Source organism: Canis lupus, chromosome 4 (genome assembly GCF_011100685.1).
Source record: "Canis lupus familiaris isolate Mischka breed German Shepherd chromosome 4, alternate assembly UU_Cfam_GSD_1.0, whole genome shotgun sequence".
Taxonomy (NCBI): Eukaryota; Metazoa; Chordata; class Mammalia; order Carnivora; family Canidae; genus Canis; species Canis lupus.
The window spans coordinates 13,497,517-13,510,825 of record NC_049225.1 but is presented as its reverse complement, the minus strand read 5'-3'; the positions used below and the strand labels follow the sequence as shown (position 1 = coordinate 13,510,825).

The 13,309-nt window shown below is 45.6% G+C and overlaps 1 protein-coding gene and 1 pseudogene across 1 annotated transcript in view; both read left to right on the top strand.

Annotated features, from left to right (window-relative positions):
- Positions 1–1,511: 1,511 nt before the first annotated feature.
- On the top strand, positions 1,512–1,998 carry LOC100683891 (annotated as a pseudogene).
- A 9,367-nt stretch (positions 1,999–11,365) lies between these two features.
- Positions 11,366–13,309, top strand: part of ANK3 (ankyrin 3) — a 663,391-nt gene continuing 661,447 nt past the window's right edge. Inside the window, exon 1 of the mRNA XM_038533992.1 lies at positions 11,366–11,558. Coding sequence (XP_038389920.1) covers positions 11,502–11,558 — 57 coding nt within the window. The 5' untranslated portion in view covers positions 11,366–11,501. The remainder of the gene's footprint in view (positions 11,559–13,309) is intronic.

Sequence of the window (13,309 nt, the reverse complement as noted above, 5' to 3'; positions counted from 1 at the left end):
GGGATCACGCCCTGAGCCAAAGGCAGGCACTCAACCACTGAGCCACCCAGTGCCCCCCACTTTTTCATTGTTAATGAGATCTTTGAAGAATAGCATTCTCAGAGGTAAACCACTTGGCAAGGTTGCTTATCTAAGCAACAGAATTTTAGCCCTATTAAGGTGAGGCTGTCATTTTCAACAGTATTTTTCTTTAAATGGAGCATAGCATCATCTTTGCATTGAACTAACTGGCCAGCACAGTTGGTCTAGTTTGTTTTTGTCTGCTTATGCTTCTGGGGTGATAATATAAGTTAAGGAATATGGATGGAACAACACAAATGAAATGGTTTCCCAACCAACTGTTGTGATGTGACTTTTTAAAAAATATTTTATTCATTTATTTGAGAGAGGAAGGGAGAGCACAGAGACAGATTCCCTGAGCAGAGAGCCTGATGAGGGGCTTGATCCCAGGACCCTGAGATCATGACCTGAGATGAAGGCAGATGATTAACCAGCTGAGCCACCCAGGTGCCCTGGTTATAATGTGACTCATGAGAAAGAGGCTCAGCCAGTCCTGGGAAGCAGTAAATTGTGGTGAGGAGCATGGGAGTTTTGTTAATAAACTTTCATTAAGTAGATGTTTATAAATATTTCTTGAGCATGCACTATTGAATGCTCTGATGATATAGCAGTTAAGAAATGGGAAAAAGATTATAGAGCGTATATTCTAGTGAGACAGACAGGCAATGAACAAGACTAGAGAGTTCACATAGTAATGAATGTTGTGCAAAGAAAAACACGATTGATGATGAAGCAAGACTGGAAGATCCTGGAAGGCTTCTGGGGAAAAATGACCTTGATGTTAAGACCTAAATATTAATTATTTTTAAAGGATTTTATCTATTCATTCATGAGAGACATAGAGAGACAGAGACACAGATAGAGGGAGAAGCAGGCTCCATGCAGGGAGCCCAATGCCGGACTCAATCCCTGGTCTCCAAGATCAGGCCCTGGACTGAAGGCCGCGCCAAACTACTGAGCCATCCAGGCTGCCCAAGACCTAAATATTAAGAAAGAGGTAGCAAGAAGACCTGGAGGAAGGGCAGGGAAGATGATTCTGGTAGAAGGAGCATCAGGTAGGGAAGCCACGAGACTAGAAGGGTCTGGGCACATTTCAGAAACAGAATTTAGGCTGGTGGGCTGGAGCTTGCAGAGAAAGAGTAATAGGGCAGGAGGTGAGGTCAGAGAGGCAGGCAGGGGCCAGGCTTTGCAGGGGGGATAAGGAATTTTTTTTTTTAAGATTTTATTTATTTACTCATGACAGACACAGAAAGAGAGAGAGAGAGAGAGAGAGAGAGGCAGAGACATAGGCAGAGGGAGAAGCAGGCTCCATTCAGGGAGCCCGATGTGGGACTCGATCCCGGGTCTCCAGGATCACACCCTGAGCTGAAGGCGGCGCTAAACCGCTGAGCTACCCAGGCTGCCCAAAAAGAAAGTATTTGAAATAAATTTCTTATGTCATTGTCATATAAATCAACAAGTAACAACATGTAGCATTCATATATCTTTATATATCTTTCCATTCTATTTATCAATAGTTTTGTTGACATTAATAAAAGACCAAGATGAAGATGTTAGCGGTGGGGATAAATGGAGCAGGACTATGACAGGCAGAGGGCAGCAGCCCCAACCAAAGCCTCAATGTGGAAGGTGGGCCAGGAACAGCCAGGAGAAAGAATTGGCAATAAGACTTCCATAGCCATGGCTAGTTCTGACATGAAACCAAAATCAGTAAGTCGTGCCAAAAACTGGTCAGAAGAGAGAAAATGTACAGATTTCAGCAAGCAGGATACAGGAATGAAATTGAATATAAACAAGTGAAACAAGTCTCTATGGTAGATCGTTGGCCAGAGACAGGCTATGTGAAGAAACTCCAGAGAAAAGACAAACTTTCTATTACTACAACAAACAGAGGGAGTGTGATGACAAGTCTACAAAGTGAAAATCTATGCGCACTAGCCTTTGTTCTTTGTGTTTCTTGTCATTACTTCTTAAGAATTGATTGCTTCATTCTACATCATGTAAATGTCATTTTACAAAATAAAATTCAAAAGGCAGACTTCGGTTGAATGTTGTGAAACACAAAAGCCACGAAACCTGATATCGATCATCCTGTTCTGTTTTAAAATATAACTGCAGAAGCATTGAAGTTGAAAAAAAAGTTTTGTTAAAATTGTTCACTATGGATTTATAAATTTAGTGTAAGAGAAGATAAAAGGGATGGAGAGGAGAAAGTATATTTCAATGAATTGGAAGCCTCGTACCTAACATACATAGTTCAGACAGTCAACAAGCATTAATTTAGCATGGGTCCAGTGCTAGGTGCTGGGATCTATGGTGGTGGATATAACACCATTTCCTGCTTTCCCAGGACTTTGAGTTTGATGTTCCCTTTTGGGGAAGACCTCTGGAAGCGGGTGACTACCTCTGTGTGAAGAAAGGTAGACCCTCTCCTTCTTTAAGACACCGTATCTCCATTTGCAGGAAATATTTTTTAAATATAGTGGTTTTCTTAGGGTTGTCTGCCAAAACCATGTAACATGAATACTCAACTCTAGCGTAACTGTGATGGGAATGGCACCTGGGTGTGGCACCCTTTTGTAGTGGAGAAACTTGCTCGATTTCATGTGGAAGCACCAGTCTTCAGAAGAGGAAAGTGATGATTATATTATAAAGAAGGGACAGGCCTGAGCTGAAGATTGTGAAGACAGTTTCTGTAGTTAACAGTTTTAACTAAGTCAGTGATTCCCCAAGTCTGGTTGTATCAGGATCCTGAGTGTCCACAAGGATTTTAATACGGCTCTCTAAAACTTTCAATTTAAAATTTAAGCAAGCCACACACACACACACACTGTTCTTGAAAGAGTGGACAAGGGGAAGAGGGGGCAAAATTAAATGGTCAGTTATAGGACTGTCTTAGTGACCAGAAATTCTTGATGCTCTGGGAGGTAGCAGCTGGTTTGGGGGCTGTGTTGAGGAGTTGTGCTGTGTGTTTCCATTTCATCGAATCGAACTTATTTATTTCCTTCCTTTCTGGTTTGTGTTTCAAAACTCAGATTTGAAGTCCAAATGGTGTACAATTAGAATTCCTCGATGCAGGAGTCCCACAGAAGGCCACTAGACATAGCTTTATAAAACACAAGACTGAAACAGGCCATTCTCTGGGCACTGAGCAAAGTTTACGTGGAGTAGGTCAAGGAGCTTCATGGTTATTTTTTCCCTTGACTTCAGACAAGGATGAAAATGCCTGAATTAAGAGAACTTGGTCCTGGCTTAGCTGAAACAGGATGGAGGAGGGCAAAGGGAGCAAGAGGAAACTAAAACAGAAGATGTGGGGACAAGAAAACATTTTAAAGGAAAGTCTGTTCATTTTATTCATTTCTTCTTGTACCATGTCAGTGAACAACTCCAAGTCTTCCTTTCCTTTCCTTTCCCTTTCCCTTTCCCTTTCCCTTTCCCTTTCTCTTTCCTTTCCCTTTCCTTTCCTTCTTTTCCTCAGGTCCTCAACTAGACCAACACAGCTCATTTCAGTGGGAAGTCAGGCAAGGGTAATAAGAAAAATTTGCTTTTCTTTCTTAATTTGGGGCTGAAAGTTACCAATTTACCTCCCACTGCTAATTCGTTTTGCTTTATGGAAACTTTTTATATGTCCTTTTGAGGATTGATATTATTGTTGTTCATATTATCATCACTTTCTGTGTTTTTGAAATCCTGGACCAAAGTAGAGGAATTGATGAAAAATTTTCATACTCAGCATGTGGAGAGAAAGTGATCTTTTCTGTAACTATACTATGAAGTTCATTATGATTGTGAAGCTTATTACCACTATGAAGTTTTTTTTTTTTAAGATTTTATTTATCTACTCATGAGAGACACAGAAAGGCAGAGGGAGACACAGGTTCCCTGAGGGGAGCCGGATGTGGGACTCAATCCCAGGACCCCAAGATCACACCTGGACCCCAAGGGAGATGCTCAACCACTGAGCCACTCAGGTGTCCCATCACTATGAAGTTTATTATCCCATTTTGTAAACTAATTTGTGATTTCTTCTAATGTTTTATTTTTAAGCAATCTTTACACCCAACATAGGGCTTGAACTCACAACCTTGAGATCAAGGGTCACATGCTCTACTGACTGAGCCAGCTAGGCACCCCATGTGATTGGGTTTTTAAAATCAATAATTAGTTATCTCAAATATGTTGAGTCAGACAGTGTTTCTCATTCCATAGGAGATACTTGAATAATCTCTATTTCCTTTCAAATGTTTATGAAAGTTAAGGAATTAAGTAATGGAAGTGAACACTAAAATAAGTTATTTAACCATATTCTACACAGGATTGCAAAACTTAATGAATAAACATTGTTTCTCATTCCAATTGACCTTGATAAAGTATTGCCAAGCCATGATCTTTATCGTATATTTAGAAGTATGAGTTTCTACCCAGTTGAGACCATAAATGGGGAGAAAGGCCATAAGCCACAAGAGAGAAAACATTTTGGTTCAACTTTGTGCTTGGTGAGCTGTTTTCTTTCACAAAATTGACAAATTATGGGACATATTCCCATGTATAGTCACAGACCCCATGGATAGTGGTAACCAAATATGTTTCTTTTATTTGAAAAATGCTTTTCTATTACTTGCTGATCTTAGGAAACAAACACATATTCACTAACCATAATCTCCTAAACTTAAAAAAAAGTTTTCTCACAGGCACAAACTTTCTGTAGTACTCTTATTTTCCTCTTTATTGCATGTAAAAAATCGACTTTTGTTTTTTGCTAATGTCCAGTGGGAAATTACTGTGTAAACACAATTGTGAGTTAAAGTCTCATTTAGTAGAAATTACTCTGGAAGGAAAATAAAGATTTTATTTATTTGAGAGAGAGACACAGAAAGAGAGAGAGAGAGAGAGAGAATGAGTGGTGGGAAAGGGCAAAGAGAGAGGGAGAGGCAGGCTCCCCGCTGAGCAGGGAGCTCCATGTGGGGCTTGATCTCAGGACCCTGGGATCATGACCTGAGCTGAAGGTGGACACTTAACCAAGTGAGCCACCCAGGTGTCTATCTAAAGTTGTGGAGAAATATATAAATGTATATATAAATGTATAAGCAGAGTGAGGGTAAGAGAAGAAAGTTCCTATAGTCCTTGTAGTGGTGGTTCTTGAAGTAACTTTAGGTGGCTTAAGGACATGGTATTAAATAAATATTAATATTGTATAAGATATTCCCTTTTCAGTTCTTTTTCACTCCTTCTGTTAACACTGAGGAGAAAGTTTACACCTAGTGCTAGTGTTTGTGTCCTCTTAACCCTTGTTACATTTTTTTTAATTGAAGAAGAGGGCCTCAGGCACAATACAGAATAAATCAAAGAATTTACAATATTTTGTTTTGAATGCAAGTGAAAGTGATTTTCCATTAACATAATAAGGTAGTGTTTTTCTTTCTTTCTTCTTTCTTTCTTTCTTTCTTTCTTTCTTTCTTTCTTTCTTTCTTTCTTTCTTTCTTTCTTCTTTCTTTCTTTCTTTCTTTCTTTCTTTCTTTCTTTCTTTCTTTCTTTCTTTCTTTCTTTCTCTTTCTTTCTTTTTCTTTCTTGGGTTTTATTTATTTATCCATGAGAGACACAGAGAGAGACAGAGACACAGGCAGAAGGCTCCATGCAGGGAACCCGACGTGGGACTTGATCCCAGGACTCCAGGATCACGCCCTGGGCCGATGGCTGATGCTCAACAGCTGAGCCACCTGGGCATCCCAGTACTGTTTCTTTTAAACATAAGTTTGTAAGATTAAAAAGTAAGTTAACTTAAATAAAAATATTAAGCAGTAAAGGTGATGCACAAACATGACAAATATTGCGAGGTGAGGAGTTCAGAATATTCTATTAGAGTTCTCTTCAGAGATTAAATTAGGGACACCTGGGTGGCTCAGTGGTTGAGCGCCTGCCTTCGGCCCAGGGCATGATTCTGGGGTCCCGGGATCGAGTTCCGCATGGGGTTCCCCGTGGGGAGCCTGCTTCTCCCTCTGCCTGTGTCTCTGCTTCTCTCTCTGTGTCTCTCATGAATAAATAAATAAAATCTTAAAATATATATCAAAATGCTATCCTCTGGGAGAAAATATAAAGGCTCTGGCTCCTGCCCCCCAGTAGAGTGACTTTTTTTTTTTTAAAAAGAGAGAGATTAAATCATCTTCACCCAGACTTCTTCCAACTTCTTTTTATCTTTCCTTCTTTTCTCTCTCTTTCTTTGATTTTTTTCTACCCTCTATCATTCAACGGAGTGTACAGAGCCAGGATGTAAAAGGTCTGACGTTGTGCTGGTTACTGCGAACACAGAAATACAGAGATTAATACATCATCATCTTTGCTTTCAACCAGCTCCGTCTCACTGCAGACACAGTTATGCAAACAATGATTATACAGTGAGAAATCTGATGTGCATGCAAGGTATAGTGTAGCCCAGAGGGGGGAAAGCTGGAGGGAAGCAAGGAAAGGTATCGGGTTTCGACCTTGGGAACCTGTCCTATGAAATACTGTCCAAGTTCACAAATATATTCTGAATTTATTCAGCGAGCCTTTGTTGAGTCTGGCATTCTGTTAGATACTGGAGATTTAGACTTGAAAAAGAGTCAGATGCTTCAAGAAGCTTTTCGTTATAAGGGAAGACAGACAAGGAAAGCAATGGTTATACTGATCTATACATCTTATCTGAAACATTTGAAGGTATATGTGTTTCACAATTCTGAAGTTTTACAATGTTAATATGGTGCACATACTATATACTGCATAACACCCATGAAAGGGTCTGGGGTAGTACCCTGTAATTAAAACATGTGACTATTCACACTAAATGGAATGAAGACTATAAATAGTCTTTAAAATAACTACAGTTACACTGCAAGATCTTTTGGAAAAACAAAGAAAGGGTGATGAACTACATTCTTTTTTTTAAATTTATTTTTATTTATTTATGATAGACATAGAGAGAGAGAGAGAGAGAGAGAGAGGCAGAGACACAGGCAGAGGAGAGGGAGAAGCAGGCTCCATGCCGGGAGCCCGACGCGGGACTCGATCCCGGGACTCCAGGATGGCACCCTGGGCCAAAGGCAGGTGCGAAACCGCTGAGCCACCCAGGGATCCCCTACATTCTTAATAATTTTATTTCATCTTATATTTTTAAAAGTAATCTCTATGCCCAGCGTGGGGGCTCAAACACAAGACTCCACGATCAGGAGTTGTGAGCTCTACCAACTGAGCCAGCCAGGAGACCCTGAACCACATTTTAATTGAAAAGTTGTCAGGGGCGGGGTGCCTATGTGGCTCAGTGGTTGAGCATCTGCCTTTAGCTCAGGCCATGTTCCTGGGGTCCTGGGATAGAGTCCCACATCGGGATCCCCACAGGGAGACTGCTTTTCCCTCTGCCTATGTCTCTGCCTCTCGTGTCTCTCATGAATAAATAAATAAAATCTTAAAAAAAAAAAAAAAGAAAAAGTTATCAGGAAAGAGTTCCTTAAAGATGTGTTATCCGAATGGAGTCTTGCTGGATGAATAAGAATTAACCCCATAGAGGAGGCAGAGGACTGGTGGTAAACCCCTACCAGATGGTGGTAAGGGTTTTCTAGGCAGTGGGGACAGCCTGTAGAAAGACAATGGACTTGGTGTTTGGGGGGAACTGCAGATAATTCAGGATGGCCATGTGTATAGTGTGCCTGAGACAGAGACGGAGAAGGGCAAGGGGATGGAGGTGCTGGTGGAGAACAGCTGAGTTCAGGTAGAGGCAGTGGTCAGGGACCTCACTACATCTAACCTTTACTCTGAAGCATGAAGAATGCTCTTACAAGATTTTAACAGTGTGTAGTCATGTGAACAGATTTGAAATTATAGAAAAACTATAATATTGGATGGCAGAACTGATGCCCTACACAAAATTCAGGTGACTGTCGTTGTCTAGTGAGATGATGAGAAAATGCAAGTTGGCATGGTTGGCGCATAGTAGTTGCTCAATAACTTGTAGCAAGTAGAGGGGCAAAGGCAGGGATGGATAAGAGGAGACGATTTAGAGTGATTTTAAGGAATTAGTTAGGACCCCATTTCTGATATCTGATTGGACTGGGAGGGAGGAGGTCCAGAGCCTCCCTGCCTCCAGAACCTCCCAGCCCCCTCTCCTGGCTTCCAGGTCTTTGTTGCTTGGCGTTCCCTTTTAGACCTGACAAAGTATGAGTTTGGGGCTCAGGGAAATGATCTTAGTTGGATTTGGGAGTTGTTAGGTGATAGCTGAAGCCTCACTGTGGATGAGATTACAGACAGTGCCTGGTTTCAGAAGTAAGGAAGCCTGGAGTCAGAATTCAAGAAACTACTTAAGGGGAAGGAAAGGAAACCGGGGACCACATTAAGTGCCCTAGGGAGGTCAACTGAGATAAGGTCTGGACAACTCCACAATGGCCATGGCCAATGAGATGTTAACTGTGATTTGAGAAGAGCAGTTTCAGTAGCTGAGGAGGGGCAGAGAGTGACTGAACAGAGGAGTGTGCAAGGGACCACCATCCTTTTAAGACACTCGGCTGTGAAGGGAGGGACAGAGAGCAGAAGGCCAAAGTTAGAGGAGGTAATGGGCGGTACGGAAAGATTTGGGTTTAATTTTAGTTTTTAAAGGTAGGAGAGTGCTGCCAGACTCCCAGTCACTTCTTGTAGTCAGCTTTTTCAGTGTGCTGTAAGCTGCATCTGGAGGAGAAGTGTCTTCAACCTGAATACAAGTGCATCTCAGAAGTAGATGGCCCTGGAATAGCTCTGTAGGAAAGCACCACTTTCTGGAATCATCTCCCAGGTACTGCTTCTTGTGCTAACTTCCAGCCAGGCTTTTGCACCTTCCTGCCTCCTTTGGCTACCTGGTTGGCTGCTTGCCATTTGTTTAAGATGACTTTTATGGCTATATGGGTGCCAGGGAGCTGGCTTGTAAAATTTCCATGCGTGTTCAGGATTGACTAAAGCAATGCTCTTCCCAAGCCACCTTCACCCCATTCTTGTAGCCTGAATCGTGTGCTTCCCAAATTTGATTGAGCTCAACCAATTCCTGAGGGGATAAAGCACCAGGCTGGGTATAGTAAAGACATAAGAAGACAGAGCATTTGCCTCCACGGACCTTATAACCCAAGATATGGGAGTGTCTTGTCTTGTAAGTAATGATAACAGTGGCTCTTAAACTTTTTGGAGCATGTGTGGATCTCTTGGAGATGTTGAATTTGATATAAAATTTCAAATTTTATGTGTGTGTGGATATGTTAAATACTGAAGTGGTTTTCAAAACTCAAGTTGGGGATGCTCAAACTTCAAATAGTCATTCATGTTCTATTGGTTTGTGACCTTGTCCAAAATAATGTTTCTGAGATTCAACTTACTGATTGTACTGCCTGTCTTGCAAAGATTTTAGGAGGACTAAACGTGATAATATGAAGATGCTTAGCACAGAGCCCAACACAGAGCTGATGCCAGTAAATGTTATTTCAACTTTATGTGTGTTACAGAGGAAGTGAGTTAGGTGTTAAATCAGAGGCACACCTAAGTCACTACTTTCTGTTAAAGACTCATTCCTGCATTTTGTTGTCATTCATTGATGAAAATACTGTTGTATATTTCAGTTATTCCTTACCTACCTCTAGAATTTTGCTTTATCTCAGTCCCATCTGAATTATTACTATATTTATATAATTTTTAAAGAGTTACATATAGGGACCCCTGGGTAGCTCAAGTGATTTAGTGCCTGCCTTCAGCCCAGGGCATGATCCTGAAGTCCCAGGATGGAGTCCCACATAGGGCTCCCTGCCAGGAACCTGCTTCTCCCTCTACCTATGTCTCTGCCTCTCTGTGTCTCTCCTGAATAAATAAATAAAATCTAAAAACAAAACAAAACAAGCAAAAAACCCCTTACATATACTTGCTTAAAAAGGAAACTCTACCATAAATAGAAAACACTTTCACTTGCCATAAATAGAAAGTAACAGTAACAATAAACAATGAAACTGAACAATGACAATAAAACAATGCTATAAATTCTAGTTAGGTACCAGTGCTTACCTAGGGCTTTGAGCCAGGGGCCCGCTCTTTGATAAATAGAGAGTTTATCAGAATACTTTCTTCCTGCAGTAGTCAGAAGAACCCAAAAGAGAACTGAAAAGGAAGTAACTTTCTGGCCGATGTGACTCGCTGTCCTTCAAAGCTCTGGCCCTGCTGATGCAGACTGAAGGAGTCTCCCCCGACTCCAGGGAGAGGCTCTCCCTTTGGGAGACTTATAGGAGGGGTGGTGGTTGTCCTGCTTCACTTCTGATCCGAATAATAAATGCTCCGGGGGGGGGGGGGGTCGGATGGGGTCGGGTCCTGAATCCTTCTGTCCCTCAGCCCGGTCCAGGACAGGAGCTCCGCAAGCCTTGCTCTTTAAGCTCCTAGGAACAAGGACGCTCAGAGGTCCTGTCCCCTATTTCCCTGCTAGATCACGCTCAGCGCCTGCCTCACATCCCGGACGGCCCTGGGGGTTTGTTTCTTAATTGGACAAGTAGCCGGGGGTGTGCGAGGCAGTGTGCGCGCTGCTGGGGCCGCGCTGGGAGGCTCTCCGCCGGGCAGACACTGCTTCTGTGGGGTTGAAGCCGTGGGTTCGTACTAGCACAGAGGCCAAAGCCATAGTGCTCGATGGCTTTATTCACTTGAACTTGAATAGTTCAATTAGCCAAACAAACGGAGAATATTCTTATTTTGTTCTCATGATGGAGGCGACTACGGGCACTGTGTTCGGACGCCCGCGGGACCCGGGACTCGCCCTCGGTCTCTCCCCAGGGCTGCCCCCGCGCCCCTGCTGCCCAGGTGAGGCCTCCCTCCCGCGCCCGCCTGGGCACGCTCGCCGGGCCTCCGCCGGGCCTCCCCACCTGGCCCGAGTCCCCCCCACCCCCCCCCCCCGCCCCCTGCCGCCCAGGTGAGGCCGTCCTCCCGCGCCCGCCGGGCCTCCCCACCTGGCCGGAGCCCCTCCCCCCCGCGCCCCTGCCGCCCAGGTGAGGCCGTCCTCCAGCGCCCGCCGGGCCTCCCCACCTGGCCCGAGCCCCCCCCACCCCGCCCCCCGCCGCCCAGGTGAGGCCGTCCTCCCGCGCCAGCCGGGCCTCCCCACCTGGCCCGAGCCCCTCCCCCCCGCGCCCCTGCCGCCCAGGTGAGGCCGCCCTCCCGCTCGCGCCGGGCCGCGCCTCCCCACCTGGCCCGACCCCCCCTCCCCCGCGCCCGGGCCCGGGCGGGCACCTGGCGGCCGCGGCCGGCCCAGCAGGGGGAGGAGACAGCCGCGGGGCGGGCGCCGCGGGGCCGCGCCGGGCCGGGCCAGGCCGAGCCGCAGCCGAACTTTTCCCCCAGAAGTCCCGCGTTTGGGGGCAGGAGGAGCGGGGCGGGGAGGGGGGACCGGAGTTCCTGGAGGAGCGGCGGCGGCGGCAGCAGCTCGCAACATGGCCTCCTCCGCCACCGGGTCTCCCGCCGGCGCCCAGGGCGCCCCTTGTGCGCAGGTGAGCGCCGCCCCGCCCCCCTACCTGTGGCTTCCCGCACGGGCTGCAGGGCGGGGGCCGCGGGGCGCCGGGGGCTGCCTGGGCTCCCGCCTTCCTGGGGGCGCCGCGGGGCACCGGGAGGGCGAGCGGGGGGACCCCGATCTCTGCGGGTCGTGGGGGTCCGGCCGCGCGGGGCTGGGGCTGCGGCCCGGGGCTGGGGCGGGAGCCGCTCGAGCATCCCGAGGGAGGAGCGAGGGCGCCCGAGGACTTGGGGCTTCTGCTCGGGAACATTCGTGTGTAGGAAAGCGCGGCGCGGGGCTCGGGGCGCCGTCGCCCCTCGGGGCTCCCATCCCTGGCTCCTGGTCCCTTCCCGGGACGCGGCGGAAGCAGGCTGCAGGTTGGCGGGGACGAGGTCACCCGGTGCTGAAAGTTACCTTCAGAATCAGGCTTTTTTTTTTTTTAAAGGTGAGTCGAGGTACTTCACTTGTTCCAGGAAGAATACAAAATCTACGTAAAGATTGGGACGTAGGTGAAAGGCAGGCCAGGACGGACAGAGGCAGCCCCGGGGGTGGCTCGTGCTGGGTCTCACGCCCTCCCCCGCGGAGAGCTGCCACCGAGGGACAGCCGGGCGCGCGGTGTGCGAAACCACAGCTTCAAGATAAATCTCCGTCCCTTCCACCCCGCACGCCCGAGCTGATTGCCCCCTTTACGCCCAGAGGCGTTCAGCAGCAATTTTGCAGCTGCCACTGAGTGTATAATAGGGGATAATTGGTTTAAAACACTTGCGTATGTTTGTACGTTCATAGAAGGTCGACGGGAAGGGCCTCAAGACGCAGTAGTTCTTGGGGAGGCACCTGCGCGGGGGTGGGGGGGGGGTGGAAGAGTGAAAGGGAGACTTACTTTCATGTACCTTTTGGGACCTTTAAAAAAAAAAACAACGTGTGTGAATGATCTATTCTTGAAAAATAAGAAATACTACCTTTAAAAAAATGAGGTATGTTCGAGTAGCCTTGAAAGCAATAGTTTACTTAAATTTCAAATTACGTAGAATTGCGCTGGAAACATACAAATCTAGCCCTTATCATGTCTTTCTTTGGTTGTCAGAATCCTCAGGGAGTCCAAGAGAAGTCTTCAAAAGAGGACTCTTACCTCTTGGCGAAGTTAATTGGTGGTTTTTATGGCTACCTTGATTCTGACTTTTGATTTTGCTTGTTGAGAATGAGTGTGGCTTGTCTGATTTAGGAAGAGACCACTTTCTATTAAAAGGACGGTTGGGAGTCACGCTAGGGTTATAGCCCGGCCTTATTCCAAGAGGGTAGACCACCTCTGGTAAGGCTACAGTAGGAAAACTAGAGGGGGACAGTCTGAGTAGACATGGATTGCTGCCTTAGCAGTTCTGGCATCCTTATAATCTGCTGACCTGGGCTCAATCAGGTACATGTTTAAGGAAGCAGATTTTCACTACTGAAAGTGTATGTAAAATTAAAATCACCACTCTGAAACAAAAACTGAAGGAATCTACTGAGTATCTTCTCCCCAGCTACTAATATCTCCGGGGCTGATTTCCTCTAAGTTCTCAAATCAGTGGAGGATGAAGAAGTGAGCTGCGAATCTGGACTGTAGTTAAATAAATGTTTATTTATGATGAACCATTTATGATGGTTCTCAGAATTCTTTCTGTTAAAGCATAAATAAATATCTGTTTCGTAACCTGCACAGCGATGTGTTAGGTTCCACAGCAGAGAATGTGGCTCAATGTCCTTCAGACAATA